The sequence below is a fragment of the Phoca vitulina genome, unplaced genomic scaffold, assembly GCF_004348235.1.
Source record: "Phoca vitulina isolate PV1807 unplaced genomic scaffold, GSC_HSeal_1.0 scaffold52, whole genome shotgun sequence".
Classification (NCBI taxonomy): Eukaryota; Metazoa; Chordata; class Mammalia; order Carnivora; family Phocidae; genus Phoca; species Phoca vitulina.
In genome coordinates, this window is record NW_022589755.1 from 1,368,798 (window position 1) to 1,394,467 (window position 25,670).

At 51.6% G+C, this 25,670-nt stretch overlaps 2 protein-coding genes across 9 annotated transcripts; both read right to left on the minus strand.

Annotated features, from left to right (window-relative positions):
- Positions 1-230: 230 nt before the first annotated feature.
- Positions 231-2,036, minus strand: LOC116622046 (translation initiation factor IF-2-like). The gene has a single exon (XM_032388180.1). It carries the CDS (start codon positions 1,143-1,145, stop codon positions 282-284), a length of 864 nt encoding a protein of 287 aa, XP_032244071.1. The 5' UTR covers positions 1,146-2,036; the 3' UTR covers positions 231-281.
- A 6,616-nt stretch (positions 2,037-8,652) lies between these two features.
- On the minus strand, positions 8,653-25,069 carry LOC116622030 (zinc finger protein OZF-like). Of its 8 annotated transcripts, none has more exons than XM_032388152.1 (9): positions 24,854-25,069; positions 24,069-24,228; positions 19,233-19,418; positions 16,449-16,667; positions 15,890-15,990; positions 13,221-13,259; positions 11,445-11,522; positions 11,183-11,309; positions 8,653-10,337 (listed from the first exon to the last, which is right to left on the minus strand). In XM_032388152.1, exons 5-9 carry the CDS (start codon positions 15,980-15,982, stop codon positions 9,001-9,003), a joined length of 1,674 nt encoding a protein of 557 aa, XP_032244043.1. In that variant the 5' UTR covers positions 15,983-15,990; positions 16,449-16,667; positions 19,233-19,418; positions 24,069-24,228; positions 24,854-25,069; the 3' UTR covers positions 8,653-9,000. The 8 variants fall into 8 exon arrangements, with proteins under 8 accessions (XP_032244043.1, XP_032244041.1, XP_032244044.1 ...); XM_032388150.1 differs by having other exon boundaries at positions 16,449-16,908; XM_032388153.1 differs by lacking the exon at positions 11,445-11,522 and having other exon boundaries at positions 16,449-16,903.
- Between the last annotated feature and the right edge of the window lie 601 nt (positions 25,070-25,670).

Consider the following 25,670-nt stretch of genomic DNA (forward strand, 5'->3'; position numbering starts at 1 on the left):
CCGTGGTATTTTTTTTTTTAAGATTTTATTTATTTATTTGAGACAGAGAGAATGAGAGAGAGAGAGAGCACATGGGGGGGGAGGGTCAGAGGGAGAAGCAGGCTCCCCGCCGAGCAGGGAACCCGATGCGGGACTCGATCCGGGGACTCCAGGATCATGACCTGAGCCGAAGGCAGTCGCTTAACCAACTGAGCCACCCAGGCGCCCTGCCCGTGGTATTTTAATTTGTGGAAGTAACTGGGTAACAACAGGAAAGACTAATAATGCCTTTGAAAGACTTCTTAATGCTCAGTTCCCCCTGGAAATGAGGGGCACAACATGCCGCGGGGGGCCACATGACGCCTGTCACATGCGGGGGTCCCGAAGCAGGAGAGGAATGGGGACCATGTCAGACCACAGTGGCGAGAAAACACTAGGTGCCAGCGGCCCGTATTTGGCAGGAAACGAAACACTCCATAGTCTGCGGCTGCGAGGTTTGTAGCAGGGCTTCCTCGCGGCCGAGACACGCGCTCCGCGTGGGGGCGGGAGAAGCTCGGACGCCGGGCCGTGCGATGCGCCCTCGCCGGCCGGCGATGCAGATGCGTCCCGCTGACGTTCGCGCCGGCCGTCGGCGCCATCGGGGGGCCGCTCTTGCACTTGCTTCCCCCCGGAGCTCCGGCGAAATCGACAAGGGACGGGATTTGGCCGCGACACCCGAGGCGGATTCCAGGAGGCCGGCGGCGCTGGCGGGGTCGTCCCGCTCTCTCGGCGCGTCGCCGCACATCCACTCGCTGGAGATTTGGATGCGCAGGTCTGCGGGGTGGTGGGGGCCGCAGCCGCAGGGAAGAGAGAACTTGTGGGGGCGCCCAAGGGGGCTCGACTAGCACCCGCGTGGTGTTTCTCCGCCCGCGGGAGCTGAGACTCCGCGGGGCAGGGGGAGGGTGCCCTGCGCGCTGCGCCGAGACGCCTGCGGCTCCGCGGGTGGAGACGGGCCCGGCACGTGCGGGAAGGACGGGGTGAGGCGCGGAGATGTGGCTGCGGCTCCTCGGGGCTCCGCTGATCCTTGGCGCCTCCACGGAAGTTCTTCCAAGTCCCAGCGCGTAGACGTGGTTGGACCGGCCCAGCGCCCGTGCGGTGGAGGGAAGGCGGCCCGCGGTGGCCCACATCCCGGGGCGGGCGCGGGTCGCGCTCGGCCTTTAGAAGTTGTGCTCGAGGCGAAAACCGTCCCGGGCCTTGCGAGTTGGCCCAGATAAGGGGCTTAAGGCCTTTCAGCAGTCCCGCGTGGGGTCTGCTGGGGGGGCAGTGCCGCAGGGAGGGTTTTTCCCAAATCCCGAACTTCAGCGCCCCCGGTGTCAGCCCCGCCGCGTGCGCCCGTGGGCAGACCGTAACCAGCCCGCAGGGTTCTCGGTTCTGGAGACTCCCTGCGGGTCGACCAGATGGCCCCAGGGGCTCTTGGCTGGTGGTGGTGGTTGTTCTGGGGGTTAGTAGGCGGACCAAGCGTCCAGGAGGCCCCTAGGATCCATAAATAGGTTCCTTCTTAAGAAACGTAGTTTTTTCGCTCAAAAATGGCATTTTTTGCTATTAGGTGAGCGGTGGAACGGCTTTCCCTGTGCTTCAAGGGGGTTAATCCAGAGGAGCTCGAAGTCTGACCTTGACGATAACCCCGATCCGTGTTAGGGGTTGCAAGTCTGCCCTTCTGTTCCAGCCGTTGTGCACCCGGATCTCTAGTCCGTGGGGTTGATAACCCTGATTCACGTTGAGTTACTAGTCATTTCGTGGCAGCCCTTGTGCACCATGGGCCCGGATCTCGGGCTGCGGGGTTGTCTCCAGTCCCCAGCCTCCAGCACCCGGGGGCAGCCGGGGTCCTCTGGCCGGTTCGCTCCTGCTGCGGGCCCTGAGATGCGGTCCTAGGCAGCTATGCCACCCGACACGGTTCAGCGTTATGTCAGGTGGAAATCTCCAGACTACGGATCGTACTCCGGCGACAGAAGGGGCCTGGGGGCTGAAGCAGGCCCAGGGCTGTTGTCCGTGTTGGGCTCTCGCTGGGCGTTTTCACGAGCGGGCCGCGTAGTGAGCGCCCTCTTCCGCACCGGACCCAGCGGCAGGGGGAGGCCCGGCTCCTCTCCCCTGCGGGGCGGGTGCGCGGTGCGCGGGCAGGGGTGCGGAGCCTGGCCTGCCCCGCTCTGCCGCACGGTTGTGGCCGGCCCACGCTGGCCTTCATCTCTGCGTCGTCTCGCCTGCGGGCCGCTGTGTGCTCCCCACCCGGAGCCCCGACGGTACCCAGGTGCCCGTCTGCAGTGGCCTCTGAGCCCCCAGTACTCTGTAGGGCGGGGGTCGAGTGGGCGCGGCGGAGGCGCGCGTCCCGTGTGCGGTGGGCACCTTGCCTGGGAGGCCGAGGGCCGACGGGTGACACGGCCGACAGACGGCGGTGGTTCGAGCCCCCACAGGGCGCTGGCGGTGCTTCAGGTGGCTCGTGTTTTGCCCTTTCAGGGGCTTTGGGACCAGACGCGTCTCCTTGGGATTTATAAGCCTCCGGTGGCAAACGGATGAGCTCCCGAAGCACCGCGGATTGCCCGCCGGGCTGAGCCTCGAGACGTGGGGGCCGTGAGGGCCAGTGGGCGTCCTGGGTACCCGGGCACCACTCTGTGTCGGGGGCTCTAGGCCGTGAAGTGTCCTGGTGTAACCGGCCTGCAGCCGAGCTGTCCCCCCTGCGTTGCTGTGGCCCGAGGCCTCTCGACCCCGTCGGCCTCGTGCCTCCCCGCCTTGCTTGCGGCGCTCCCGGGCCCACGGGGGTTCCACGGGGGTTCCTCTGGGCCGTTCGGGACGGCGGCCGTGTGTGTCCCCCCCCTTCTGATCTCGGAAGGCGGCGGGGTCCCGTCTGCCGTCCCGGCCCGTGGGCACGCCGCTTCCCAGGGAGGGGACCTTGCCCTGACCTTCGTCCTTGCGAGACGCCGGCCTGGCTTCGGAGGCGCCCCCGGGGCAGCTCTGGGGCGGCGCGCCTCGCTTCTCCACGCTGGCTCGGCAGAAGGGCGAAAACCGCCATCGTTCCTTTAGGCGCTCGCTTCCTCCCGTGAGGAGCGGTTTCCACGCTACATCTGCCCGGGCTTGGACACGCCGTCGAGGGAGCGCACAGGCCGGCAGCAGCGCCCTCAGCCCCCGGGGCCCCTGGCCGTGCGCCTCTGGCGTTGGGATGGGACCTCAGGGTGGCCACACGCCCCCGAGGCGGCGATCATTCCTCTGATGCCCGCCCCTGCTGTGTGTTCTGGCGGTTCCTGTGGCTCCTGGAGATGGTCACGAGCGACGGGACAGGGAGCCTGAGCAGCGAGCGCCCGTCCACGGGATGCAGCAGGGGCTCCAACACCTCACTGTCGCCGCAGACCAGGGTGAGACTGAGGCCCCTGTCCTCGGAAGGAGTGCCCTTGAGATCCTCCAGCGGAGGCCCGCGGAGGGTGACTCTGGGGCCGGCAGCCCTGGGGACGGCAGCTGCGGAGGCAGGTGCTGGGGAGGAGGACCAGCTCGCAGTCGGCGGCACCGCGGGAGGCAGCAGCCATTGTCCCCACCCCCTGCCTCTGGGTGCCCGCGAGCGGAGTGTCCTTGTTGGCCCCCGAGGGGCAGTTCCTTAGAATCTTGTTCCAGGCGGCCCTGGATCCTGCAGCCGGTACCGTGGGCTGCGGACCGTGGTTTGTGTGGCTGGGTTTCTGGGCCTGAGGCGCTGGCTGACGAGGGCCGGCGCGGGCTGTCGTCTCCTGCGGCCAGAGGCTGGGATCGTCGCCGTGCCCGACGGCGGGCTGCAGCCGGTGTTTGCCTAGGAGGTTGCCGAGAACGGAAGCTGGCGGCTGTGGAGGGGAGTCCCGTCCTAGCTGCGTCCCAGCTGCTGCCCTGTGACAAGGCGCTGGGGCCTCCACGAGCCACTGAGGCGGCCGCTGGGAAAAGGCAGCCTGCGTGTGGGCGTGCGTGGCTGTGACGCTGGCATCGGGGCCGGAGCCGCCTCAGGGCTGGAGCTGCGACCCTCGGGGTCACCAGTGGGGGCGGCGGCGGCAGGCGCGAGCCGGCGCTGGGTGGCGCCCCAGGGTCTCCCCGGGCGGTGCGGGCCGCGGGGTGCGCCATTGCCCTGCGCGCCTCCTGCACCATCTCCCGCGAGGCGTGTCGAGGCCCCCACGTTCGTCCTCCGTGCTCCTGCCACCAGGTTGTCTCCAGCCCGGGCGCGTCGTGGCGCCTCGGCTGCCGGGGGCTCCGTGTGCGGCCACCTGCCGGATCGCGCCCCCAGAGGCTCTCTCCGCTCTCCGCGCCCTGGGGCCCGGCCGGCTCCCCCCAACCCCGGCCTGCCTGCGCCCCTTCCCGCCCGAGTCCCGGGCTCTCCGCGCGGCCCTCACCCTCTCAGCGGCAGAGGCTCGGCCTCCGCGAGGCTGCGGACACTGGGGCCCCGCCCACTCCACGAGCTCACGTGCTTCTGGAAAGGAACCGACTTCCGCCGCGCTTGGCGTAGTTCTAGAGACGGGAAGGCGCTGGGAAACCAACCGACCAGCCAGGCAAATACGGAAGCTGAAAACCGTAGCCTAGAAGGTTGCTTAGGGGGCGGGGCGCCCGGGTGGCTCGGGTGGCCTTATCCCACCCTTGGTTTTGCCCCGCGTCATGATCTCGGTGTCGTGAGGTCGAGCCCCAAGTCCGGCTCTTCACTCAGCTCCTCCCCCCCCCCCGCGGCGGGGTTTAATTTTAGGCATCTTGGCTCCAAGTTTGTAACGTGTCTGTTTCAGACGTAGGAAAAATTGTATTCCTTCGGATAAAGGTGACATCTTGAGAACACGCTTTTGTATGTTAACAGGCTTGTTTGTAGGTGCTTAGGCTGTGTTCTTAAATGAGCTTGCTTTTCTGCCATGACGACCTCTAGCGTATATTGTGCTGTAGTGCTGTATCTGTAATAAGGTGGTTTTCTGTTTTGAGTTTCTGATGGTGTGCAGGACACTGCCCCCCACGATGACCCTAGCACTCTACACCACTTATCCAACGGGGTTGCTGCAAGAAGCAAAATTTAGAATGTGGAAATTCTTAGGAGGTTCAATGACCCTAGTTAACTTCAAAGTAGAAGAAAGACTAGCAGAGCCCTTTGATAGGTGATGTGGGACTTCTTTTCTGCATCCTGATTTTTTTGGAATGAGTAAGTTTTTAAAAGCTTTTGTGCTCCTTGACCACCTTATGTATTGGTTTAACCTTATTAAGGAGCAAGCCTTTGCAAAGGTGGCTCTTGGCCTTTAGTGTGCCATCTTCTTGGAAACCACCTCTGTGCTATTTGAGAGCCAAGCAGAGGAAGAAATGTTGCAGGATTTTTTAGCCATAAAAGAAAGAGGAGGCAGAGCCAAGGTGTAAACTGCTGGCTGGTGCCGCCCATGGAGCCATAGGACCATGAGACAAGGAAAGCCAGAAGGCAGGGATGCTGATGCCAAGTGTGCCGGACTGCAGGCCTACTTTTTAGAGCGTGGATTCAATGGAATCTGCAACATTCCATGGGCATTGGGTTGCAATGAGAGACCTCTGTCTTCTTGCTCTGGATGCCTAGACCTTTTGGTCCATTGCCCTGGACCTCTCAGACTTCTGGGACTAATTATGTGTTTTCATTTGTGGCTGAATTGGTGATACATGTACAATAATAAAATCCTCTCCTGTCCTTTGGTGAAGGAAAAAAAGACAAAGGCTTAGCAAATGTTGAGTTTGAGGAAACCTTGATTTTCAGCTGTTTGCCCCAGGTGATGCAGTCATAGGGAGAGACACTGCTACTCTACAAAGAAGTTTAAATTGGTGACTGGAAACTTTAAGGGGCTCAACTTTGATGAACATGAGGGGAAAGTGATCTTGAGCCAAGGATGAACATAAGGAAAAGGTGGCGCCTCTGTGGAAAAAGGTGTAAAGGATGAGGATTCAACCCTAAAGCCGGTACCCAGGCCTGTGCCCCTCCGGAGGCCTAGACTTTATCCGGGGCCTATGTGACCACACTCTTCTGAGCTCTTGAACCAGTTAAGAGGAACCAGGTGTTATTTTTTTTTTTTAAAGGTTTTATTTATTTGAGAGAGAGAACACAAGTGGAAGGGAGAAGCGGGCCCCCTGCCGAGGAAGGAGCCCGATGTGGGGCTCGATCCCAGGACTCCTGAGATCATGACCCCAGCTGAAGGCAGAAGCTTAACCGACTGAGCCACCCAGGCGGCCCCAGGTATAGGTTTTTTATGCCACCCACATCTGTGGTAATTTGGTTTCGGCAGCTATATGGAGAAGTAATACGGTTTACACTTGTTTTGGTGTCCTGAAGTTATGAAATGCATTTTGAAAAAAAGTGTATTTGATTTTTAAAGAATTGAAGGGTGTTCAGATCCCTTCAGATCCTATGTAAATTGGGTGTGTGTGGGTATGTGAGATGGAAGAAATATTAGGAGAAATAATGATGGGTTAAAAAAAAGGATAGAAAAGGGTGGAGAGGTATGTCAGACAGAGACATTCCTTCCCCTTTCTGGCATGTACCATATGAAAATCCTATGAAGGGAGAATTTAGGTTTATGGGTTGCAAGGATTTTTAAGGCATGAGAAAATTTTGGTTTCAGAACGGTGTAAGTGCATGTGCCAAAACTTTACCTGCAGGGGTAGTTGCTATTTAATTTTAGTGGAACGCTTTTAAGACACAGTAATTATGTTTGAATCCCCCAAGACCACTCCTCAGGTTCAGTGATTATTCACTAGAAAGGCCTGCCCAAGAACCCAAGGGAGTGTTTTTTGGTTCATTTTTTAAATTATTTGAATAAGGACAATTTAGCACAGGGAAAGAAGGGTGCAGAGGCCAGGAGAGACCGGCGTGGTCTCTCTCACATGGTCATTAGGGAACTGTGTCTATAATAGCTGTGAAGTTTGGCTTGCATGTAACTCTGGGGCCTTTTTGTGTGAGCTCTGTCTTGTGGACAAGGGGAGCCCTTTGGGCCTGGCCTTAGTCTCCCCCAGCAGCTCCAGAGGTCAAGTTGACAGGCCTAAGCTCTACACCACCCATAAATCACAGGATGAGCACACACTATTGGATATGGATGACCCAAGGCCGCAAGTAGTGTTAAACAAAGGGCATTTGTTTATCATGGCAGAAGTTCCCAAGGGCTCAGAGGTTAGGTCCCAGGATTTAAGGGCAAGTGGTAAATGTTTAAACCTTTCTCTGGAATGTGGAGAGAGATCAAGAGAACTTTTAACTGATTTGTTACGTTTAAATTGATTTAATCCTTTATTTGCATAGTAATATTCTTAAAACTTTTGTCCCTTTCATATATCTCAGTGCATTTTACTATTTGCTATGTTTGTGTAGCAGTAGTTGCTGAAAACAGACCATTTACTGACCGTTTCTTCTAAAGGCACATTTTGGTGGGCAACTTTCCTGCTCACAGCTGGAAATGGGAAAGATTTAAAAACACTTTTACACTTTTACATGCAGAACTAACCTTAAAGTGTATGTGGCCGTCACACTGTCAACAGCACAAACAACTGTGAAAGTTATTGGTTTCCTTTTTAATTTTTATTGCACTAGCAAACTTTTCCAACACTTTTTGTCTGAATTAGCAAATATTTATGCAAGGGTACAGGTGGCAAACTGAGTTTGTTAGGGGAAATGCGTTAATTCAACCATGGTGACACACCACTACACACCTTTTAAAGCCACTACTGACAAAGACTGGGACAAAGGTGACCACGTTTCAAGTGGTGAGGATGACGGAAGAACCAGAGTAACCACCAGCACTCTAGAGACTCGGGCACTGCACTGCGAGCTGTATCAAAACCCACTTTGGGAGCATTTGTATGTTCACAGTCAGCTGCAGAAGACCCATGTGTTAGGTGAATGGATGAACAAGTAAGTGTATCACCTTGGCAATTAAAAAAAATCGCACTATTCAATGCCGTCAGAGTATTAATTATGCACTTATGTACCCTTAAGCCAACTTTTTAAGAGTAGTACCCACTTTTAAGATTCCAATGATGTAAAATTCTAGACAACACAAAATAGTATTTGCCTGGGCGGCCAGACAGAGTTAAAAGATGAAAATACTTATGGTTAAAATTTACTAGTGTACCAGCTGTTGCATTTTTGTTTTGTGCACGCCCATTCTTAAGTGTGACCTTACAAAGTACATTTTAAGTATATTGCATGCCAAGCAGAAATGGTTTCACATAAAAATCTGAACCTCTCTTTGGAAAAAGTAGGAATTTGGCAACCCTAGGTTTGCTGGTGGGAGCTCTGCTGTGTGTACTAGCTGGCAAGCAATTCCACTGGAGCTCACCTGCATAGGTTCAAGGAAATGGGGAAGCCAAGTCTCCGCTGGTCATAAAAATCACATACCTACTGCCTTCGGAGGTCTGGACTTCTTAGTTCTGTTTTCAACTCTCCCTTCGCCCCACCTTTCTTTAACTGGAGAGCAAGAGGAGCAGTTAGCTCTAAAGGGCCTCAGAATTTCTGCAAGAACCTTACTGTAAACCACAGTCCCTCCAGTTTGCCGTTTTTTTCGTCACTGCCTACTGCCCCCAGTGTTTTTGTACTGAATGTGGTTCCTACCTGACGCCTGGAGTCAGGGAGACCAGCCTTCCAAACCTCTCTCTTGGGACCTGGGGACCTTATGTGAACCTCCAAGGTGAAAAAGAGAAGCTGAATCAAAAAACACATGATTCTTACAGCTGTCCTCTCAGGGAGACCTCTAGACCCACGGAAAACCCCAACATCTGGATTATAAGATTAGTCACACAAAAAGCACTGCCCTGTAGTCTATCCTAGGCGGCTTTGGGGCTGCAATGTAAATTAGGCCAAAACCAGAGTGACCGCTAGCCTGTGCCATGATACGATCTATCCCCACTGACACATACGAAGTTGGGACACCCACCGAGAAACTTCCAGTGACAAATGTGGCAAGGGCCCTGGACAGGTTAGAAAGAACATCGCTCCCTATGACCTGCGTGTTCAGACATGTGGTGGTGGTAGGCTTCTGTGGTATGCTCCTGTGTTCAACACCTGGCTCATTCCCTGCCATCTCCACCTCCACTGTAAGGCCTTTCTCCGGTGTGCACTTTCTGGTGTCGAATGAGGTTAGACCTGCGGCTGAAGGCTTTCCCACATTCAGTGCACTTGTAAGGTCTAGCTGGGCTGTGAAGTTTCTGGTGGTCAATCAGAGCAGACCTCTGGCTGAAGACTTTGCCGCAGTTGCTGCACTCATGAGGGCTTTCTGTGGTGTGAACTTTTCGGTGCTGAGTAAGTTGTGTGCTCTGGCTAAAGAATTCTCCACATTCACTGCACTCATAGGGTTTTTCTCCAGTATGAACTCTCTGGTGTTGAGTGAGGCCAAAGCTTTGGCTAAAAAGTTTCCCACATTCATTGCACTTATAAGGCCTTACTCCAGTGTGAACTCTCTGGTGCTTGATGAGGGTGGAGCTTTGGCTAAAGAGTTTCCCACATTCACTACATTCATAAGGCTTTTCACCAGTGTGAATTCTCTGGTGTTTAATGAGGCTGGGACTTTGGTTAAAGAATTTCCCACATTCACTGCATTCATAAGGCCTTGTTCCTGTGTGCACTCTCCGGTGTTTAATTAGGTTGGAGTTGGAGGTGAAGAATTTTCCACACTCACTACATTTATAAGGCCGTGCCCCAGTGTGAATTCTCTGATGTTCACTAAGGCTGGAGCTTTGGCTAAAGAATTTCCCACAGTGGCTGCACTCATAAGGCCTTTCTCCAGTGTGAATTCGCTGGTGCCGAACAAGCGTGGGTTTGTTACTGAAGGCTTTTCTGCATTCGCTGCATTCATAAGGCCTCTCTCCGGTATGGACTCTCCGGTGCTGAACAAGTATGTGTTTGTAGCTGAAGGTTTTCCCACACTCATTGCACTCATAAGGCCTTTCTCCAGTGTGGACTCTGTGATGCTGAGCAAGTCTGTATTTGCGACAGAAGGCTTTCCCGCATTCGCTGCACTTATAGTGCTTTTGTCCGTTGCGAAAAGGCTCTGCACAGCTGGTGTCCTTAGGTGGTGGCCCCTGGCTGTGAATGAGCTGGTGCTGGAGAAGACCTGAGCTCTCGGGGAAGGGCTTCCTTGATGTGTGTGTTACACAGCTCTTTGCGTTCCTTCTGAGGCATTTCTCTCCACTGTGCTGCTTCTGACGCTGGTGAACGTTCCCCTGTGTCCCACACAGTTTCTGGCCAGGGTTTGTTCCCAGGCACTCAGAAGGTGAATGCAAATCACCTTCTGAGTCCAGGCCACGTTCCTGGGTGTAGGCCTTCTTGGTAGAATTTATCTGTGACCCTCCTACAGGAACGTTCTGCTCAGAAGGTGCTGCCTCATCCTCTGTTCCACGCCCACAACCTGAAAGCAGAGAACAGTGACGAGCTTGGGCAGGAGGCCGCCTACCCTCCCCCTGCCTTGACACCAGGGGATCAAGACAAAAGGAGCTGGGGTGGGGTAGTTTGAAGGCAAGGGCTGCATCCCAGGACTCACCATGCAGAAGAAACATGGATGGGGTGTAGCACAGGGAGGAGGGGCTGGGTCCGCAACTCGTATCTTCGGAACTGTGTTCTTGCTAGTGCCTTGGTTATGCCCGTGTTCAAGCATTACTTTAAGGGCATGGCTACACACAGACTGTACGACACAGGACGTGTAGGCCAGTGCTGGGGGGCACAGCAGAAGGGGCGATGATCAGTGGCGACCCCAATGAAGGGTGGAAGACAGGGGAGGGATATACTCCTAGGTCTCTTTTGAGAGGAAAAATGACAAGTGGGCAAAATGTCAAAAAAGGGGAGAAGCCTCTGACCTTGGCACCAAACAGTGTTTGAGCCCAGGACATGACATGTTCCTGATAGGATTCCCAGCTCTGTATCACATCCTCCCCCAGCTGGAGTCATGCCCACTTTGTCATGTTATGTGGTGTTCTCCCAGCTCCAGTTGGACAACATGGGATCTAGAAGATGCAAGCCTTTAAGGGAAGACAGGACAGGTAAGTGGGCCGCACTGGTCCAGGGCAGCCAATCCCAAAACCATCTCAGGAAACAAAACTATCCTGGAAATGGTTACTGAAAGAGCTTCAGAACTGGGGTTGGTTGGTGAGCTCTTTGTGAAAGCAGGTGTAGTATATATGCCCCAGCGTCAGCAGCCAGAAAGAAGAGGAAAGACAGATTAGCCCAGGCCACTGGGGTTGGTGTGAGGGGCCTTACCCAGTGACGCAACAAGTGCAAAGACCTCCAGCATCACATCACGGTACAGGTGTCTCTGAGCCTCGTTAAGAAGCCTCCATTCCTCCTGGGAAAAGTACACAGCCACTTCCTCAAAGGTCACAGAGCCCTGGGATGAGGGGGACAGTTATGTCCATGAGCAGCCTCTCTCTGCAGGACCCCAAAACTACCCCGAACCCCAGCCCACATTCACTCCCATCCCTGCTCCTTATCTGCCCTAGCTCTCCAGCTTAAGCAGTGGTACCGTTTCAACAAAGAGGCAGGTGGTCAGAGTGATGCCTTCTGAGCTCTGGGCCTCAGATGCAGGACCCCCATCCTTTTCCTGCAAGACATATGTGAGTCCCCCAGGATCATGCCTCCCAGACATAACCATGTTGGGCCTAGCATTCTCTCAAACTCCTACTCATTGGATCATACCTCCATCATACATCTGATCCCCACCACCAGTTAGCCCATAAAACTGACTCCGTCTGTGTGTGGCATCTAGAAGTGCATGGCAAGTGCAGTAATAAATCCCAACCTCCAATGGCCTCCAGCCCTGCATAGAAGGGGCTTCTCCACCTGACCTTGTTCCTGGCTTAGACCACATGCAGATCTAAATACCCTTGGTCACATTCTGCCTCTACATTGCACATTTTGTGTGTCTTGCCACTTTACCAGGTATAATCCAGATCCCAGTAACACACTTTTTATGTAAGCTATCTTATGACTTCCTGACAGAACCACCACAAAAGCCTGGTTGGGTGAGTGCCTAGAAGGGTGATTAAGTACCAGTCTGACCATTATTGCTCTGGTATCATGTTCACTCCTCTGAAAATCTGGCTACCTGTTGGACTTTCCCCTCCCCATACCTCCCTCTGCATTTCCGATTACTGCTATTCTGTCTTGTCCATCTTCGTGCCATCTATCCTCCACAGCTCTCCTCCCTTGTCCCCCAATGGCAACGCCACTGTAACCTGAACATGCCTCCTCCTATATGAGATCCAGAGTTCTAGATCTCTATCTTGGGATACACAACAGATGCCACAGTGTGGACATCTTAAGAAATGCAGGACCAGCTGTCCATTTGTCACCTATACTTGGGAATCTGAAACATCTGAGACTCAACATGGCCAAATCCTAATACCTTGATATTCTCACCAAAAACCATGGAGCCACCTGTGACCTGGTCAGCCCTACTTTAAAAACAAATTCAGGGGCACCTGGGTGAACCCAGCAGGTTAGGCATCTGCCTTGAGCTCAGGTCATGATCCAAGAATGCCGGCATCAGGCTCCCTGCTCACTGGGGAGTCTGCTTCTCCCTTTGACCCTCCCTGCTCTTGTGCTCTCTCTTGCAAATAAATCTTTAAACAAATCCAGGGCACCTGGGTGGGTTAGTTGCTTAAGTGTCAGCCTTCAGCTTGGGTCATGATCTCAGGGTCCTGGCATCGGGCTCCCTGCTCAGCAGGGGAGTCTGCTTCTCCCCCTCCCTCTGCTTGTGTGTTCTCTTGCTCACTCTCTCTCAAATAAAGAAATCTTAAAAACCCAAAAGACAAATCCAGAAGCCAAACAGTCTTCTACCTCCACATCTACCACTTTAGCCCAGCTACCAATCCTGATCTAGCCTCGTTTAATGATCTCCTTGTCTCCCTCCTCCCCAGTCTGTGGTGTACTCTATCACCAAGGGCAGCTTCTCAAGACCTGAGCCAGATTCAGTTTTCTCCTCTTCTCCAGAACTGTTTGACTGCTACCATCACTCTCAGAACGGAACCCTGACTCGGCTCCCGGCCTCTGTTCTCAACAGACATATGAGACCTAGAACACTCCCCTGAACACTCTCATCTCAGTCTCACCTCCAAGCCCAAGGCTTTGTACATACTGACACCTAAGACACCTTTCACACCTCACCCTGCTGCTTGCCGAAAGTGGGCACCTCTCTCCATATAACGTCTGACCCGGCCTTAGGGGCTTATCTAGAGTCTTGAGACACCAAGGGCAGGAAGAGTGGCAGCAAAAGAGTTCCAGGACACCTGACACTCACCGGTGCAGGGTCCATAAGTGCTTCTGCTGAAAGCAGAACCTGCAGGAAGAGCAGGGCCATGTTAGTTTAATTCCCATGAGGGATACAGACAAAGTGAAACACGTAATGTTATTTCACGTAAAGATGAAAGCTGAAGGGGATAAAGAAAGCATTTATACAAGAAAGTAGAAAGTGTGGAGTTATGCCAAAAGCATGTGTGCATCCTCAGAAATGTCTGTCAGGGTTGTGTTGTGTTTGAGGAATATCCCTTAGGCGAATGAACAACAAGAATAAGAGATAAATTATGTTCAGGTTTATGTGTGGGTGTGCTTCTGAACCTTCCATTTTATTCATTATTTTATTCTGATTCTTCCTGTGCCAAAAATACATTCTTCTCTTCCTATACCTTGTAGTTGGCGCTAATAGCTGGTTAGGTATGTGACTCCTTATACTTTTTTTTCAAGTTTGTCAATAAATGTTCAGAAAGATATTGCAAATATATTTTCTCCTATGGTAGAGAAGTAAACCAAACTCCTAGTCACTTGATTACACCTTCGAAATAAATCTCTGCTAAAGAGGTTGTCGCTGGGGCTCCAGTAAAGGTGCTTAGGGCAACTGCATTTCTGACTGTTTCAACTTAAGAGAAAGGAAAGGAAACAAGCTAGGACCTAACCTTTCTTCCATCCTCATTATATAAAATTCTTTACTTTGAAGCATTACTTTCTATCCTTACAATGATTAAATTTCTGCCTATCTTAGCAAAATACCTTAACTGAGATACCCCATCATCATGTTCTCTTGGAGTAATACCAAAGGCAGATGATAGAAGAGTATAACCACTTAAAAAACAAAAATCTTGTGGGTGTGAGTATAAAAGTTTATGGTAATGTTAAGTGTGTGTTTAAAAAGATAAAAGATTGATCAGAAAGTGAAAATGTTAGTTTAAGCACAATAATTTTAATAAATTTAAATCACAATTTAGGAAAACTGCATCATTAGACAAAAAGAATCTCAAAAACAACAAACAACAACAACAAAAACCCAGCCAAAGAATATATCCATAAAGGGTAAGATTAATGAGAAAGGAAGAACAAATCTTGACAATATTCATAAGAGTACCCAAAACAATGTGGAGAAAAGTACACACACCTCACACCTAGATTTCATAACAAACTGGAGCCACAAAACCCGAACCCAACACTACTAAAAGATTCAAAGCAACCAAAGCCAAAACCTTTACGTTCTATGTGTTATTAAAGGATGCCAAGGGGCACCTGGGTGGCTCAGGTCATGATCTCAGGGTTGTGAGATCAAGCCCCATGTGAGGCTGCTTGGGATTCTTCCTCTCCTTCCTCCCCTCCCCCTGCTTCATGCTCTCTTACTAAAATAAAGACATCTTTTAAAAAAAAGGATGCCAGGATTGGAGGAAATATTCAAATAGGAAAAGCCATTAAGGTCCTGGAAAGTAAGAGGGAACAAAGCAGAAACAATGTGTGTTTCACCATAAAAATAAGTGCATGCTTGGTGTGACTGCAAAAGAGGTGATATAACATTATAAAGCTGTTCCGGTAAGAAAAGTACTGGCACAGAAATTAGGTTGAAAAAACTCGATCTCATAAAGTGGGGCACCCATGGGTCTTGATGCTTCAGTGGTGGTATGGAGCATTAAAAGAGCTTATAAATTACTCTGTGTGGCAAAACAAATTTAGACCTCCACTTTAAATGATGCACACACAAAAAAGTAATTCCAGCTGGAGAGGCTTAGATGGGAAGACAAAAATTACATCTGAGTTAATAAATGAACAGATTTCTCAAACCAAAGCATCGTAGTAAAGAACCCCACTACATTATAACAAAAGGGCTCCTGATGGGCGCCTGGGTGGCTCAGTCGTTAACCGTCTGCCTTCGGCTCAGGTCATGATCCCAGGATCCTGGGATTGAGCCCCGCATCAGGCTCCCTGCTCCGCGGGAAGCCTGCTTCTCCCTCTCCCACTCCCCCTGCTTGTGTTCCCTCTCTGGCTGTGTCTCTCTCTTGTCAAATAAATAAATAAAATCTTAAAAAAAAAAAAAGGGCTCCTGTTGTCATAAAAACTGAAATGACAAACCACACAGGTGAGCAAAAATTACACAAATTCTTGAACCCCCCATTATTGTTAAAAAAAAAAAATCTAAGATTTGAATATCTAATAAATTGAAATCTTGGGTATGTAAACAAGAATTCCAGCAAGCACTTTTTACAAATGTAATGGTAATCATTAAAGCAAAACTCAGTAAGGCTGACCTCGCAAGCCTGACACTGGCCCAGTGCTAGTAACACTACAGAAATTAGTAAATACTGTAAGCTGCTATGGGTATATAGATTTGGTAACATTCTGAAAACCAGTCTGGCATTACAAAGTAAATTTAAACCTTTCACTACTTGTAGAAATCTATCCCTAATACATATATGCTAGACAACTGTGCTTTATCCCAGAACACGTGGCTATAGTAGCAATGTATAAATGCAGAAAACCATGGGCAACACCTAAGAAGACATGTTATTCATATATTCATACCACAGAATACTGCACAGAAAACGGACAGACGTAAAAAGTTAAAGTCACAACATACTCTTGTGATGTCAGTCCTTTCACAGAGTGTTTCAAAACACATGGAAACCAATACACATCAAGACAACAAAAGATGCTTACTTGAAACATCAGACAACAGCTTAACTCTGGAGACTGGGATAACTGTTGTGGGAAGACTTGCACAGCGGCTCCTGGGGTCCATTTATACCCCATTTCTTCACCTGGCCAGTGCGAACATTAATCAGAATGCAGCGATCAGCCGGCAGGGGGCGCTCTCAACCCCACCACGCGCTTTCCTTTGCAAACTCAACGGCAGACAGGTGGAATCTACTAAGAGCGACGACGTCACTAGCCCTGCGACAGCCCAGCCAATGAGAAGCCACCATACTCACAACGCCCACTTTGCCCCAACGGGCAGTACTCCTGCTATTCCCGAATTAAACCCAAACAAACCCATTCGTGGTGGCAAAATAACTAGCCGTTTTACTTTCTAAGGTTCACAGTAACAATTACAAGTACTAATTTTACAGCTGGTTACTTAACTGCACATGTACGTTCTGTGCAAGTCTCTTCAGGCATGTCTTATTTCAAAATTTGGAACACCGTCCCAAGAACAAAAATACGAAATTTTAAAGCAGAGCTGGGTGAGGGCCCAGATGCAGGGAAACGCAGCACTTACCTGAACTGGTATCACCCCGGCAGCTGCGGGGACGAGCGTGGCACCGCAGTCTTCAGCCCCGGCGACGGCTATGTCGGATCTCAGAGCAGCCGGCGCGGCGTCTCTCTTCCCGTTACCTCAGGCAGGCCCAGCAAGCCAGAGCTTCCGACCGCGGGAGGGAACCAACTTTACAAGATGTCGCTGGAGGCCAACGCCGGAAGGCCCGCCCAGATGCCGTCCCTAGGACGGAAGTGCCTCTCCTGAGCCCTCATTCGCCGTCAAGGGGACGCGCGGCGCACTGCCTTCCGGGTAATGTAGTTCTGAGGGAGCCAGACGGCCCACGACGGTCTCCATTCCTGACCTCAGAACTGCCCAGCCACACCAAGAAAGGCGCTGGGTAGGGATGGCTGCAGGCTTTGAGGAAGGGGCGGGGCTCCAGCTTCTTGGGTCACACCCAGATTTCCATGGAATGTGGTCTGTGCTGATCACAGAAATGTACTGAGACATACGTATGATTTCTGATGTTCCCCCAAACTACAAACGGTTACTCAGACACAAAGTGCATCCACGCACAGCTGGGACCTAAAATACTGTCTTACTGCTTTTCAGGTACACGTTAGACTGAAACTTCAGAATCAACTGGAGTTTTTCTATTAGAAACAAGGTAGAGGGGCTCAGTCCGTTAAGCATCTGACTTTGGCTCAGGTCATGACCTCAGGGTCCTGGGATCAGCTTGCCTCCAGCTCACAGGGGAGTCTGCTTGACCCTCTCCCCCTCCTCCCACTTGTGCTCACTCTCAAATAAATCTTAAAACAAAAAGCTGATAATTATATCCAGCCCTTACTCCACATATTACATTCTTTCTTAGATCCTAAGACCGATCTTAAAAGAGTGAGTGACTTACCACATGGGGAAAGGGGGCTTATGAACACTGAGACGAAAAGGATGAGGAGAAACTGGACACCTCACACACAGTTAGCAGTAATGCAAAATGGTGCCAGCATTATGGAAAACAGTTCCTCAAAAAAAAAAAGACCATATTACCTTATGATCCAGCAGTTCTACTTTTGGGGGATATATGCAAAAATAATTGGAAAGCAAGGTGCTGAAGAAATCTTTGAAAGTAAGGTGTTAAAGAAATATTTGTACAAGCGTGCCCATAGTAGCATTATTCATAATACCCAAAAGAGGTAGAAGCAGCTCCTGGTCCATGGACAGATGAATGGATAGAGAGAATGAATGGATAAAGAAAATGTGCCATATACATACAATGAGATACTATTCAACCTTAAAGAGAAGGAAATTCAGACAGATTAACACACAAGATACAGCATGGATGAACCTGACGAGGATACTATGCTATATGAAACAGAACAGTGGGTTTCAAGGGATTGAGGGAAGGGGAAAATGGCGAGCTGGGTAATGGATTTAAGTTTTAACAAGATGAAAAGAGTTATAGATATCCACTGTAGGTGAAGGTACTTAACATTCCTGAACTGTACCCTTAAAAACAAGATGGCAAATTTCATGTGATGTGTATTTTACCACAACTTTTAAAACAAAACTATGTAAAACAAAACCATGTACGAGTTCTTTTTCCAATGCTAATTTAGAACACACTTTTGGCTGACATCTTTCCCCATCTGCTCTACTCACGAGTTCAAGTTCTTTCCCAGATGCTGAATGAGTTGGGAGTCTTGGCTAAAGAATTTCCCACATTCCCTGCACGCACGCCTTGCTTAATGAGATTGGTTTGTACCTAAATACTTCCCCACTTTAGCTGCACTTGTAAAGTTTCCTCCAGTGTGCATTTTCTGGTGACCGACGAAGCAAGACTTTCTAACAAAGGCCTTGCTATATGCTGAACTCATAAAACCTCGGCCTGGTGTATTCTTCGGTGTTAAGTCAAGATTTTTGTGTAATTCCCCGCATTTTCTGATGCTGAAGGAGATGGGACTTTCTAATGAAGGCCTTCCCACATTCACGGCACAAACAAGGCCTTTCTCCAATGTGACTGCTCTGCTGTTTAAGGAGACTGGAGTTTTGTGTGAAAGACTTCCTGCATTCACTGCACTCTTTCTACGCTATGAACTTCCTGGTGGCTAGTAAGTGTGGAGTTGTACCTAAAGATTTTCCCACATTGGCTGCATTTAAAAACCCTTTCTTGGGGCGCCTGGGTGGCTCAGTCGTTAAGCATCTGCCTTCGGCTCAGGTCATGATCCCAGGGTCCTGGGATCGAGCCCCGCATCGGGCTCCCTGCTCAGCGGGAAGCCTGCTTCTCCCTCTCCCACTCCCCCTGCTTGTGTTCCCTCTCTTGTTGGGTCTCTGTCAAATAAATAAATAAAATCTTTAAAACAAACAAACAAACAAAAAAACCCTTTCTTTACTGTGATTGCTGAAATGTTTACTGAGGTTAGAGTTGTACCTAAAAAATGTCCCACTTTCGCTACACTCTAAGGCCCTTCTGCAGCGTGGACTTTCTGGGACTCTACAAGCATGTCCTGTGGCTGAAGGCTTTCCCATACCTGCTGCACTTACAACCATTTTGTCCACTTTCAAAAGCTTCTCCACTCGGTGCCCCTATGTGGCTTCAACCCACTGAGAGTGGCTGGGTGGGGTGGGAGGGTGGGGGATGGGGAGAAAGACTGTAAAGTCCTCTCCACCCTCCCTCCATACCAAGGTCTTCTCTGCCATATAAGCTATGTGGTCCAAATGAAGGGCTCCCCTCATTTTCCTTTAGGGAAAGTTTCTCTCTATTCTCCTGCTTCTGCTGCTGCTGCAGGTTTGCCCCACAAGTGTGCAGACCTCGCTCAGGGTGTGTTCCACCATGCTCAGCCAAGTGCAAAAGGTCTTTCCAGAGCAGGTCACACATCTCCCAGGGCTGGGACTTCTGGATGGATGCGCCTGGCTTCGGGGTCCTGACCTGTGACCCTCCTACAGAAATATCTTGCTCTGAAGGGGCCTCCTCATCCTGGGCTCCATGCCAGCAACCTGTAAGCAGAGAAATGCTGGTGAAGTGCCTGCTGACTTCGTTGGGAGGAGGCGGCCCCATCGGGAACGTGTGCCAGACACACCCACGGACGAGGCCACGGGACTGCTGACGGGCGAGGGGGACTCAAGACAGTGAGAGGAAGGCCTGCTGTGCAGGGCTCGGCCTGGCATGCTCCCGTAATGGGAGAGCCCTGACTCTGGGGAAGGACACGAGGAAGGGGGAAGTGCAGGGAGGAGAGGCGGGCTCCCCAACTCCCTCCTCTGCAAATGACTTTCAACAAGGCCAGAGCTGCTGGTGACCGGTAAGCACTGACGCAAGACTGGGTCCAAACGCAGAAATGTGTGATTGCAACACAGCAGCTGGTGTTCAGAGACCATTTAAAGATATGTGCAGCCCTCCAAGGAAGCAGTGGAAGGCAAAAGATGAGAGCCCAACGTCAGAGTGGAAATATTAGTGGGAAAGAAAAGGTAAAAATGAGGTGTGGCCACTGTCCTAGGCATCACACGATGGTGGACACGGGACAGATGCTCCGTGTGAGGGCCACATTCCTTTGAGCCTCTCTTGATGTTGCAGAAGTAATGTCCAACCTGTCAGGTACACGGGGCCCTCCTATTGCTCAATGTGAGCAACCACCTGGGCCTGAAGAGGCCACTCCTTGGGGAAAGACAGGGAAAGCGAGTGGCCAAGACACACCGAGAGTGACCTACCTCACATCGACATCCCACATTCTAAATTTACAATGCCTTCAGAGGAAGGTCTTTAAAAAAAACAACCACCCAAACAGTCCCTACAAGTGGTGACCAGATCAGTGCCTGAAGTTACTGAGACAGGCAGTCCTGAAAGTATATTAGCAAGAGGGATGGGAAGGCCTGGGGCACAGAGGTTCCAAGCACGCAGAGAGAGGCACCCGACCACGGACAGGCAAGGCAACGGCGCCGAAACCCCCAGACCCACACAGGAGGCATTTCTTTGGCCTTCTCACGTGCCAGTCTGCACACAGAGCCCAGGGGGTACGCTGCAAATGCAAGCAGCATCCTCATCTGCCCCAGTCCTGCATCAGAACACCAAAGTCCCCTGGCATGAGAGAACAGCTCTCATTTTCAGGTATCCACCCCCAACTCTGTTTCTTGCTTTAGCTCAGCCGCAGAGACCTGTGTGAGGATCTAGCTCATAAGCAAGCTTGACCTTCTCTCACCACCTGACCCTTGTTCAAAGCCCTAGACTAGCAATGCTTCTGGCTGATCCCATTTCCCTCAACTACTCTACCAGCCTGAATGAAACAATCCCAGCAAGAGTCACCAGGAACCCTGCTGCATCCACTGAGGGGTGAAAGGCCCCGTCCTGCCCCGGTATCTGGCCTTCATTGGAGAGGCACTTCAGCATCCATCTTATGTCCACTCAGAAGGCTTTACGACCTCCACCCTTCACCTCACATGCACACCCCCCCCAACACGACTGTCCAGGTGCCCACCTGAGACACAGACTTAGCCCCCTCCTTCCCTTGCCTTGTCCCTAGTGGTGCTACCACCATAATATAAAGATGCCTCCTATGAAATCAGGCCCACAGCTTTACTGGGCTCCACATGCCAAGTACTATACTGCGGTTGTCTCCAATCTGAAGGCCTCCACTGAACTCCAGATCTGTGGGTCCAACAGCCAACTGGACACAGCTAAAAGTCTCCGGAACATTTCTGACGCAGCCAAGAACGGATTATTCACATTTCCTCTGAAAATCCCTTCTACCACTGACTTCCCACATCCTAATTGATGGAATATCCATTCTTCCAAATAAGGCCCCAAACAACGGGCCTGTTCCTCACTCCCCGATTCCATGTCATCTCCCAGCTCCCTCTCTCCCCACATCAGAAAATGTTCTGCACTCTGTGCAGAACGCATCCAGAAGGCAACTCCCTCCTGTCTGGCCACCACCAGCAGTCACTCGCTGCAGTGTCTATCTGCAGACCCCCAGTCTGTCTACCACTCTGTAGCCACGGGAATCTGTTAAAATCTGGATCAGATCACCTCTCTCCTCAGCTCCAAACCTTCCCTAGGTCCCACTGTCCTCAGATTTGAGGCCTAGAACCTAAGGCTGTCATTCTAGGCCTGATTTCTGTGTGCCCTGACCTCTCACCCCACCACCTCGCCACCACACTCCCTAGCCCATCAGGTATAATAGGAATGGGAAGCTTCCTAAACAACCCCAGCTAACTTGCACCTGCAGGCGTTTGAACACTCTGGGTCTGTGCCCAGGATGCATGTTACATCCTACCCAGTCGGTTGTCAGCAATGCAACTGACCCATGGAACCCAGACTGAGTTCAGGACCCTGGGCTTTGTGGAACCACAGGATTGTCCTGAAAGAGAGAGAAGAACAGATGAAGATTCTCAGAACATCACCATTCCCGATATTGGGTCGCCTTAACCACAGGGGTGAAAATTAGGGTGGGTGAGAGCCTGGGACACCCTCTATTCATTGTTGCAGGGTCCAGAAGCATTTCTGCCACCACCATGGGACCCTGTGGAAGGAGGGAAGCCATGAGAAATGGGACCCATGGTAGGATCCTATAAGGTGAGCTGAACCACGGTCCAAACTGAGCTCCTCAGGCCTCAGTGCTGCCTCTTACTAGCTGTGTGACTCTGGAAAGACTGAACCTTCCTGAGCATCAGTGCCCTTATTCCATAAAATGGGAAGAAGACGGTTTTCCACCTCAGCGGGCTGACACTGATACCGCACCTACAAAGTACACACTATGTATCAGCTATCACCGTCCACAACATCAATGGTTCTATGTTTTCAGGGCAAGTGAAGTGGTAGGGCTTTAAAAATTTGATTGTGGGGTGTTATACGCAAACAATGAATCATGGAACACTCCATCAAAAACTAATGATGTAATGTATGGTGATTAACATAACAGTAAAAAATTAAAAAAAAATTTTGATTGTGTATTCCTCCCACTTTTCAAAGGTTTAAGAGGATGTGATACACAAAACTTCTATCATAACCCAATACTTAAAGGTAAGTTAACATTTAAACCATTCATTAAGTATTTGGATAAATTTCAGTAATTCAGTGTGTTCATTTCTAATTGCCTGCCTATGTGTACGTATCTGGAGGGTGGTTGCTTCGTTAGTGTTCAAAGGGAGGCACTGAGCCCTACTAGTCTTGTCCTATAATCCTCTGCAGATAGCAGGCAGGGAGCCCTTGACTGGACGGTGGATGGGAGGTGAGGCGGCAGTACCCTGGCCGGGGACCCAGCTGCTCCACCAACCCAGCTGACCTTTGCCTTGTTCCATAGGGAGTGGTCTTGAAAGTCTGCTTAGCCTACAAGGCGGAGAAGCTACACCAATGCACACCTCAGTCTCCATGCCAGGCCAGCGCCTTACCTTACCTGGACCTCCCTTTCTACATACACAGGCCAGAATTCATCCTACACCAGGACTGCTCCTTTCTGAAGGAGCATCAGGGATACATGCCCACCTGTGCCCTGCCCTCTGGTCTCAGCGCCCACCCCCCACCCTCCCCCGGCCGAACCTCACTGCAGAGCCCATCTGAAAGAACAATCTTAAGAGTCTCCTTCTTTAGGGGCATCTGAGTGGCTCAGTCAGTTAAGTATCCAACTCTTGTTTTTGGCTTAGGTCATGATTTCAGGGTCCTGGGATTAAGCCCCACGTCAGGCTCCATGATGGGCAGGAAGCCTGCTTAAGATTCTCTCTCCCTCTGCCCCTCCCCCCTCTAAAAAACAACAACAACGAACTTCAGATGGTCTTTCACCTCCCTCCTTTTGCTCACAGACATATTGGATGCAGCAGGAAATCGTCGACTCTATCTTTACGATCTATCCAAACTCATCACAGCTTTGCTCTAGTGCTGCTCTGGTCTAGCCCTACCACAAATTCTCCTGGATCTATTGCAGCGTCCTCCTCATGGGTCTCCCTGCCTCCATTTCCTATCCGTTATTCAACAACTTTAAACTTCAAATCTGGAGACGCCTGTACGGCTCAGTCGGTTAAGTGTCTGCCTCAGCTCGGGTCATGATCCCAGAGTCCTGGGATCAAGTCCCACATCAAGCGTGCTGCTCAACAGGCAACCTGCTTCTCCCCTGCCTGCTGCTCCCCCTGCTTGTGCTTACTCTCTCTCTCTCTCTGGCAAATAAATAATATCTTAAAAACAAAAAAAAACCCTTCAAATCTGGATATGCCCCTAAATTAGGTCCCTGGAACCAATTCCAAGAAGTGTGTGTGTGTGTAGACAAAGGGAGACAGAGAGAGTCGTAAACAGACTCTGTGCTTAGCTCACAGCCTGCGGTGGGACTCGATCTCATGACCCTCAGATCACAACCTGAGCCGAAACCAAGAGTCGGGTGCTTAACCGACTGTGCCACCCGGATGCCCCAACACAAGGCAATTCTTAAAAGCCAGCAAGATGTCCGAGCATTCAATTCAATTCTGACACTATCAGGAAGTAGCATCAGATTCTCAGGTTAACGTCAGTCCTAAAAGAGTGCACTCCCACCTTCACCACCCTGCCATTCCAGATGCCATTTGCAAGCCAGGCTGTTACGTGTGCTTCTCAAGACCCTCTCCTCAGGTTTAAGCGATCTGCTGGAATGGCTCACAAAACTCAGAAAAACCTTTTTCTTGCTAGATTACCAGTTCATTATAAAAGGATGTAACTTGGGAACAGCCAGACGGAAGAGACGCATATGGCCAGGCAGGGATGAAGACAGGGCGCAGTGTCCAGCTCTCTCCAGGCGCGCCGCTCTCCTCACATCTCCGTGTTCACCGACCTGGAAGCTCTCCGAACCCCGTCCTGCAGGGTGTTTACGGAGACCGCAGTATTACATAGCACGTAGATTAAGTCACGGGCTGTTGGCTACTGGTTCAACCTCCAGCCCCGCCCCCTTCCCCCGACGTGGGGGGAAAATGGGCAATGGGAGGGGAGGACCGGAAATTTCCAACTGTCTAGTCACATGGTTGGTCCCCCTCCAACCGCCGCCCGCAAGCAGCTTGGGTGCTTCCAAAGTCTTCTCGTTCGCACAGCGAAGGACAACGTTATCACTTCCAACACTTAGGAAATTCCAAAGTCTTTGGAAGCTGTGAGTCAAGAACTACGGACTAAGACCAGATACACACGAGAAACACACTTCGGTCATCTGAATGAACCGGTACGTATTCTTCCTAAGTCCCCCTCGCAGCCCTCCACTCCGGCCCCCTCTGACCTCCCGCGGACCCGGGGGCCCACGCCGCCACCGCGGACAACACTCCACCTCGCCCTCTGTTCCCCGCACACAAGGGGCCCCGACTGGGGAGCACATGCCGGGAGTCCCCCCACCCGCGGGCCTGGCTGTGGGGAGCTGGGCGGGCGCCCCTCCATCCGGAAGCAGCGCTCGGGGCGGGGAGAAGGCGGCTGAGGGCCCGGGGGTCGCAGCACCCACCTCAGCCGGCTTCATCTGCGCGGCCTCCGCCTCCGACCGGTGGGAAGAGCGGGGCAGGGAGCGGCGGGCGACCGGGCGGGGACGAAGGCGCCTCGCAGCCGCCTCCGCGGCGGGGACGACGCCTCTTCTGAAACTTCCATCCGCGTCCAACCAACCCGGAGATCCCCGGAGCCCACACCAGCCAAACAGGCCGAGAACGCGGGGACGCCCAACACCTCGAGGACGCCGCCGGAAGTCCCGCCTCACATGCGCAGCCGTAGGAAAAGGGCTCCATGCCGCGCTTCCATTGGCTCAGCTCCCCATCCGGCTTGCCGCAGAGCCTTCTGGGTAATGTGTATTTCCCTGGCTGCTACCCGCCCCCATCTGGGAGCCAGGTCCTTCCTGCCTTCGGCGACGGAGGCCAGGGGACAGCATGGGGGTGCACCGGGAAATGGAGTTCCTGGGCTCCTATGATGTCGCGTGGGGTCGCTGGCAATTAAAGCGGTGTGCCCAGATCGCCTCTGAGTGGTCAAGTGCCAGAAACAGATCTGTTATTACAGACTCTAAGACGCACCGGAAATTCCCAAAGGCCGCACAACCAAAGGGACATACCATAGTATTTGTTAAAAAATAAAATTCAACCAAGTAGTTTTGAAGATCTAATTGGCTTTATTAAACATCTTATCAACCAGGGAAAGCATGCAGATGCATTTTCCTTTAGAGGATGGAGAAGGCCCATGTGGCAGATTCCTTCCTTGGTGCTGATCAGAAAATTCCTGACTGGTTAAGACTACATTTCTGGGGGAAGTGGAAATTGCAATTAGATTGGGTATTAAGC

Bases quoted from the DNA above. Each gene is read 5' to 3' on its own strand.
- LOC116622030 (XM_032388152.1), bottom strand. From the start codon at position 15,982: ATGGGGTATAAATGGACCCCAGGAGCCGCTGTGCAAGTCTTCCCACAA. The intron at 11,523-13,220 runs GTGAGTGTCAGG...TATGTCTTGCAG, and splicing joins CACTTATGGACCCTGCACCG to GAAAAGGATGGGGGTCCTGC. The intron at 11,310-11,444 runs GTACCACTGCTT...CCCTCATCCCAG, and splicing joins CCTGCCTCTTTGTTGAAACG to GGCTCTGTGACCTTTGAGGA.
- LOC116622046 (XM_032388180.1), bottom strand. From the start codon at position 1,145: ATGTGGGCCACCGCGGGCCGCCTTCCCTCCACCGCACGGGCGCTGGGC.